We start from the raw sequence: 7,936 nt of genomic DNA, 5'->3' as shown, positions 1-7,936 counted from the left end.
TGCTGAGGTACGGAGAGAGGAGTGTGGTGCAAAGCAGGCAGGCTGCTCTCTTTGGCACGCAGCTCTGCAAACCCTCTGCTCACGTAGCCACGACTCCGTCCCTCCCGAAGGAGTCATAAAATGCAGCTTTACCCGTCCCGCGTGTGGTAATCAGACGGGCTTAAGAGCTTAAGCGCTCTTATGGCAGCAGTGCCTACAAAAGGTTGTGCCGGGCTCTTTGCCCGCCTCGGTTTGCTTCTCTCATCAGGTTGCTGCTTGGCATGGGCGTGCAGGGGCACATCGTTAGTGATGGAGGCGGCAAATTGAGCTTGTTAATTAGGGAGGGAGGTGAGAAAGACATGTTCCTCAGGGCTGCTCACGGCCACCAGCAGCTCCTGCAAGAGCCCGGGGCTGTTTCGCTTACCCGCGTCCTGCTGAGCCTCTGGGTACTTTCCACAAAGTGAAAAGATGGCAGTGAAGGGGTTTCATCCTTTTAGGCTGCTTTAATAAGCCAAGCTAAACAAACCCACCCCCCTCAATATACCTGGTGCTCATTGACTCAAGACACAGCTCTGGGAGAAGGCCCAGGCTGAGGCGTGGATGGGATCAGTGCTGGGAGCATTACACACGCGTGTATTGACCAAGGAAGACCAGACAGGGGCCACCTTGCTGTCCTCCTGCCCTCAGTCACCAACAAATGCAAAGGAAAGGGTGCCCTGTGCATTTGTGTGGGCAGCTGGGTGCAGGAGGATGCTGAAAACCTGCGTGAGTGTGGGAGATGTTCGCAGCTACACAATCCTTCAGGGGTGAGGCTGAGAGGCTCCTACTCTTCATGACAGGAGCTAAGGACAGCACGGTTACGATGGAAGCATAAAATACCCCTTACAGTCATGCAGTCAGCTTTCAAGCTTCAGTTTATAGAAAAAAAAAACTCTGAAGAATTAACTGGAAGTCGTTACCATTCCTTGGGCATGCTGAGCGCTCACAATAAATCTTTTTCCTGAAGGAAAAAGCAAGGTTAAATCAAACTACGAAGCCCACTGAGCATTAGATTTACAGCAATCTGAAAGGGTTATGGGTTCATTTCTTAAACATCTGAATTATAGCTGCTTCTGGGTATCGATACATGAAGCAGGCTGCCCCCCTCCGTTCTGCAGGGAGCTAGGGAATGAGCAGCAGCGGCGAGATGGCGCTGGTTATCGTCTTGATGTGCATTTCGAAGTCACTTCCAAAGAAGTAGATGAGATAGTAGTTGAGTATCCCAGCCACCGACATGAGGAACAGGAACAAAATGATGCGTTTACCAAACAGGTAGCCAGGAGTGCTGGGGAGATGGGAAGGGAGGGAAGCAACTGGTTATCACGGGCCACCTACCTCAAGGAGGCCTCGGCCTCCAGCCGCTGTGGCTGAGGCCGGCTGGTGCAGCCCAGGGGTTGTGACAGAGGGGACAATTCCTGCTCTGGCTTGCACTTCTGCCACCTGCAAGCTCTTAGATTTCAGTGAAAACTCCTAAGAGGCCATTCAGAGGGACCTGGTCCATCTTCACAGCCATCAACAGCTGTGGAACAGTTTTATTCTTCACGTGCTTAATTTGCTTGATTAGGATGAGAGGAAGACATTGTGCAAATACTAGCTGGGAGAGCTGGGGCTACTCAGCCTGGAGAAGGGGAGGCTCAGGGGGATCCCATCCATGTCCCTAAACCCCTGAAGGGAAGGTGCAGAGAGGCTGGAGCCAGGCTCTGCTCAGTGACCCCCAGAGAGGCTGTGGGGTCTCCTCCTTGGGGAGCTCCAAAAGCCGCCTGGACGTGGGCCTGGGCAGCCTGCTCTGGGTGTCCCTGCTTGGGCAGGGGGGGCACCAGGGGCCTCCAGGGGCCCTGCCAGCCTCAGCCACCCTGTGGCTCTGTGATTCTGAGCAGGAGCTGCTGAAGCAGCCTGGGTTTTGTGAAGGGCTCTGCACAGTCTTACCTCTGGGTTCTCTCCCCCAGGTAGCCCACGAAGTACTTCTGCCTCACGAACAAGTACATCAGGCCAGCAAAAGCAGCAGGAGCTGCATAAAGCACAGAAGAACACATTACCAACACCAGCTTGGGTCCCTCTGTGTGTACCGTCTACGCTCCCCCTTCCCTGAGGACTTTCTGGGTGTAATTCTGCCCTCAGCCATGCAAAAGGTGCACCTGGTCCCACCAGAAACCCAGGAATGAATGTAACAGCTTTCCCCACACCTCTTCCCCTGGCCATGAAGCTCCTCTGTTCCAGAAAGAACAGCCCCCTCCAGGGCAGCTCTGGTGATTTAATCAAATGAGCCCATTTCCAGCTCTGAAGGTGAATAGGGTGGCATGCCCAGCAGCCAGCACCAAACCCTCCACCCTGAGCAGAGAGTAACGACCCTCTGGGAATAGTCTGAAGCACCAAAATGCTCTCCATCCCTTGCTGAAAGTCATGCCAGAGGGAAGGGGGAATAAAAACAAGTGTTACCTTGGCTGCAGAGGAGCCCGGCACACCAAAGCACGGCGAGGAACGTAGGGTAGGCGTGCCCACAGTTTTGGCTAGGAAGGAATTTGTGAGCGAGAAAAATCAGAACACAGGGAAAACAGAAAGAAAATCATTTTGGTTCACCCACGAGTGACGGTGAGGTGGATTTGGGCAGTGTGAGCTCCACGATGGCCACACGCAGGCACGGGGATGCTGCAGGTGGCTCCTCGCGTGCCGGTGCCTCAGCACCATCGCCGCCTCACCCACCGATTTGCTTACCTGCCACCTCCTCCTGCAGAGAATGGACACCTTTGTTCTGCCTGCTCGGGGAAACAAACCGCCCCGCAAAAGTGCCTGGCAGCTGGGAAATGCGTTTGCCTCCTCTAGCATGCGTAACAGACAATGTGTGCTTTGTCAGCTCGGAAATCCTCGTGCTTAAGTCGTATTAATCAAGTTAAGGGCACTGAGAGCCGAGTGAAAACAACAAGAGGAGCGCTGCATGGCAGAAAGGAGCTCTGACAAAGTTAATGTGTCTCCTTGCATGTGCATAGGAATTATTTCCAACTCCCTCCGTCAGCTGGGAACGCTCTTCCAGAGGGAGGCATTCTCCTCTTGCAGAGGTCACACAGCTGTGAAGGGCAGCGTTTTGATGTCCCGTGCCTTTTCAAGCGCCATGCCACCACTTCACGGGTAATAAAAAATACTTTATGTTCTTTTCTCCTCTGCTTTGGAATTAATTTCCCCCCCTGCTCCCTCTGAAGGGATGTCAAAGACAAGATGCACTGAGTGTGGCAGGGAAGTGGAGAGAGGAGAGGAGCAGGGCTTTGTTAGGAGCTCTGCCACCCCCCTGCTCCTCGAGTCACCATCTCTTCCCTTTTGAGCTTTTGGGGACACCGATGTGCTTGTGGCACCCGTCCAGCATTAGGTGCTTCCTGGGGGTTCCCAAATGACAGGACACCCTACACGCCAGGGCTGCAAGTCCTGCCTTCACCAGCAAACACAACCAAAAGCTGTGGGTCTGAGCACTGCTGCAAGGCACCTGGCAATCTGCAGAGCAAAGCCTTAACCTGAGGGCATTGGGAACCCACCTTTGGACCCCAAAAGGGTTTGGATTAAGCCCTAAGGAAGAGGGAGATGAGCTTGCTACTCACTTGGCAGTGTAGACGCGGTCAAAGGCAGAAGACCCCGGCCGCTGGATCCCTTTGCCGTTGCAGTGTTTACTCTCATGCTCCACTTTGCTGGCAAAAAAAGCTGTTAAGAAAAAAAAAAAAAAGAAAAAAACACCACAAAGCACACAAGCTGTTTGATCTGAGATGTCATTTGGAGATAGTTCTGCAGCTGGTCCCTGTGGGCTCGGTTCTGCTGTCATGAGCATCCCCTTGTGTGCCTGGACAGCAGGAGATGCGCGGCGGTGCAGGATGTGGCCGGCACACTCACTTCACCGTGGTGAAACACCACCTTCTGTGCAAGGGTTTCATGTGCTGTCACCTCAGGGGTCCCCAAGCTCTCACTGTGAGTAGCAGCCCTGAGCCCTGTTCAATTCCTTTACCTGCAGAGGTACAATTCAGGCATTTGTGCCCCCAGGGGGAAAAACTTCCCAGGCAGAGCCACCAAACTCCATCCTCACTCCCTAACAGAGCAGGGAGAAAAGAGATTCCCTTCCCTTTCAGTGGCACCCGTTTGCCAAAACAAGGCCATCCTACAGGACCTATTCGTTTCCCTGATGGGCTCGTTGAAAACCTTGTCTGGGTGACAGATCTCTGCGCATCCATGCCGCGTTTCCCACTTTTAAGCAACAGTGTGGTGTCAGGATGTTAGCTGCTGCAACAACGCGGCGCCTCGAGATAACGTCTGGTGTGCTTGACAAACCTGCTTTATCTTCCGACACGAAAACAGAGACCATCCATCACGGGTCTAAACACAGCAGGCAGAGCTGTGGCAGGCTACAAGCTGCAAGCTTTGTGTTATCACGCGCCCCATCTCAGTGCACCCAAGGCGCCCCGTGGTGTAGAATATTAGCCGAAGATGTGTATAAAAGAGAAGGCAGCAGAAAAAAAATGAATAAATAAATATCGCAACAATAGAAGGATGATTTGATAATCCATAGGATTTCTTCCCTGGAATCTAACGAGCTACTTCTTTTTCTCCCCTCACGGATGCTGGAGGTGTGTCTTTTGTACTGATGCTGCCTTCAGTAAAAGCTTCTGAGATATTTGCTTTCCAATATTGAGTGATTCCTTGAGTATGCACAGCCTTCCTCCAGAAAACCCCCCAGGGCTTTAAGCCAGCATTCACTAAAAGCCACCAGCACGGTGTCCTGGAGGACCTGGCCCTGGAGAGCCCAGAGCTGACCCCATCAAGCAGCACAGCCACCAAGAGCTCCTGGTGTCCCCCTCCACCCGCTGACCCAATCTTTGGGTTATTAACCTTCTTATGGGGTCTAGGAGGACCTGGTCAAAGACAAATGACATTTTTTTGTTGTCCAGTGTAGAGCTCCTGTGACGGGAAGCCACTCCCAGCCTCCAGCATCAGGGCTGCACAGGCCTGGGGGTCCTAGGTCTGCTGGGCTGTGGAAATCCAGGCATCTCTCCTGGAAGCTCTCAACATCTCTGACATGATGTGTGTGCAGGTTCCACCCAGAGGAAGCCCTTGCCACAGCTTTGGGCTGGCAGCACCAAACCCAGAACACCGAACAGCAGCACCGTGCTCCTGTTAGGCTGGGGAAATGGGAGACTCTGCGGTGTGAAGCAGCTCGTAGCACTGTAGTTGTATTTCCTGCTCTTCTCTGGCTGCCAAGGTGAGAAGGTGGTTTCTCACAGCCCAAGCCCAGTGAGGAGAGCAGGAAGGTGTGAGGAGAGAGGAGGCCGAAAGGTTTAATTTGGCTCCTCTGCACGATGCAGGGCTGCAAAAACTGGTGAGCGTACAAGGCTGCCCCTTCCTTCCACTTCACGTCGCTTCCTCTGCCCCGATGTGCTGGGCAGCGAGCACTGCTCTGCCCTCAGAGCTGCTGGATTGCAACATCGCAGTGATGCAAGAACAAAACCAAAGCTACATGGGTGACTCAGAGACCTCCGGCCACCCGAGTCATTCTGCAGGATGCGGAGGCTCCTGACATGAGCAAGGTGATGGCAAAAAATGAGGGTGGGGAGCAGCACCGCAGCCTGCACCCGGATTTGGAGCAGCAGCGTTCACCAGATCGGCTTTTCTTTCTGCTGTGCTGAACGGGAACCACAGCAAGAGTTTAGCACAACTGCAAGCCCTTGACAAACATTTCTGCTGCCCTAATTACTGTATACATAATGTACAGCATCCACATCTGTCAGGTCTTTCTAGTCAGAAAGCTTGGGAGGAGGAAATGAAGTGAATGCAAGGTCTGGAACCATAGCTCAGGGCTGCGTGCCACCCGTCCAGCAGTGAGGTCAGTAGTCTCACAGAGGGATCTCCATGAAACCAAAGTGTGTGTCACTCTGCAAGGCAAAGGCCTCAGGTTCAGAGTGTATTGGGTTTAGGTGGCAAGGGTTTGGTAGCAGGGGGGAGTGAGGAACAGCCCAGGAGCTACCCTGTGTCAGATCAGAGCCAGCTCCACCCAGCTCCTAAAGGGACCCAAGAACAACGCTTGTTGGGTCTCTGTTAGAGCAGACTGAAGAAAGGGATAAAAAAACACTGCACAACAGCAGCTGGGAGAGCGAGGAATGAGCAGCAGCCCTGCAGCCCCCAGGTGAGTGCAGCAGGAGGGCAGGAGGTGCTCCAGGCAGGCAGCAGCAGTTCCCCTGCGGCCCCTGGAGAGGCCCCTGGTGAAGCAGGCTGTCCCCCTGCAGCCCATGGGTCCCACATGGAGCAGATCTCCACGCTGCAGCCCCCCCATGGGTGGAGGAGCCCCCGGTGGAGCAGGTGGATGTGGCCTGGAGGAGGCTGCGGCCCATGGAGAGCCCCCGCAGGAGCAGGCCCCGGGCCGGAGCTGCAGCCCGTGGAGAGGAGCCCACGCAGGAGCAGGGGGCTGGAGACAACGTGCTATGGGCTGACCACAGCCCGCTAGTCCGCTATCAACAGGCACTAAATTACATTGCTCTCCCTTAGGCTGAGTCTCTTTTGCCCATGATGGGAACTGGTGAGCAATCTCCCTGCCCTTATCCACCCCCCAAGTTGTTTCATTGCACTTTCTCCCCCTGTCCCTTTGAGGAGGGGAGCGAGAGAGCGGCTGGGTGGGTGTTAAGATAAGGCAAAGCCACCACGGGGAGGGAGAGGGCAGAGCAGCATTTAAGGACAGGCATCGGGTCAGACACACATCTGGAACCTCTTTCTATTTGTGGCATGTGCTGTGACACCCTATTGTGCCACCCCTGACATTGCACACTGGGCATTTACCAGAAAAGAGGATTGGGTCGAATGATGCAGCATGCAGTGCCTACGTCAAAACTTCACCAGTCCTTGCTCTTTTTCCGCCCGGTGGCAGCCAGGCTCACGCTGAGCTCCCACCACTTCCCCTCCCTGCAGCACAGCCCATTTCCTAGGTCCGATTGTGAAGTTTGCCCGTGGTTAAAATCTCCTGTCTGTACCAAGAAGCCTCGGCAGAAGGTTTCTAGTGTTTGCATCAGATCCCCACCATGCTTCTGGTTCGCATTGAACTCAGACAATCTCAGTGCACCCGGTGCAAAACCCACTCCCTTATCTGGCTGCTCGGCAGCATTTTCTGCTCAAATGATTAAGTATTTGTACAGAATGATCAGGCTAAAAAGACATTTGAAGAGCAGAGAAGCTTGCAGTTTGATTTAAAAAGCCGTGAAGAATAGTTATGAGTATAAAGGGTCTGAATAAGATCTAAAAAAGGAAACTTCCCCATTCTAGGAAACGCACAGTCTTCTAGGGAGGGACTGCGGATAGTTGAAATTAGCTGAGCTGCAGCACCAGGACAGCTGGGTGCCCCCAAAATCATCCAAGCAGGCTTCTTGGAGGGGTCAGTGCAGTTTTGCTGCCTTCACCCAGCTCCATGCAAAGCTCTGAGCCCTGCAGCCCACCAGGCTCCTGCCAAAGAGCAGCACTGGGGCTTTCTCCAGAGAAAGAGATCCCAGTCATCAAAACGAAGCTCATGTTGTCACCGGCAGCCCCAGCGTGGCATCCCTTTCGTTAGCTGACATGCACATGAGCAACACACAGAGCAGGGCTATTGAAATGATGATACACAAGACGATCCCTGGAAAGGGAAGAAGACCATCCCTAAAGCCAAAGCGGTGCCTGCGCCTGCACGCACTTACAGCACGAGGTTATTTGCCCAGGGACCAGCTCAGCACACATCACACTGTTTTTTTTTTTTCTCAGCCCTTCCACCAATGCTGATTTCTGGCTCACCGTTCTGGACGACGCTGATCAGGGTGACGATGGCGAGCAGGACCACGCTTCCCAGGGTCTCCTGGTCCATTTTGCGTGCCGGCTGTCGGGGTGGACGCTGCAGCCGTGGTGGCAGCTCAGCCCTGCGAGCACAGAAGGA

The 7,936-nt window shown here is 53.9% G+C and overlaps 1 protein-coding gene across 1 annotated transcript; it reads right to left on the bottom strand.

The window, feature by feature from the left end:
- Window positions 1-881: 881 nt before the first annotated feature.
- On the bottom strand, window positions 882-7,936 carry ALOX5AP (arachidonate 5-lipoxygenase activating protein). The gene is made up of 5 exons (XM_084302696.1): window positions 7,798-7,936; window positions 3,603-3,702; window positions 2,455-2,525; window positions 1,945-2,026; window positions 882-1,303 (listed from the first exon to the last, which is right to left on the bottom strand). The coding sequence occupies exons 1-5, from the start codon at window positions 7,865-7,867 to the stop codon at window positions 1,141-1,143; spliced, it is 486 nt and encodes a 161-aa protein (XP_084158822.1). The 5' UTR covers window positions 7,868-7,936; the 3' UTR covers window positions 882-1,140.

This window comes from Netta rufina, assembly GCF_964035555.1.
Source record: "Netta rufina genome assembly, chromosome: 1".
NCBI classification, from domain to species: Eukaryota; Metazoa; Chordata; class Aves; order Anseriformes; family Anatidae; genus Netta; species Netta rufina.
Note: the sequence above shows the minus strand (reverse complement) of the source record. Positions and strands in the feature narration are given on the sequence as shown.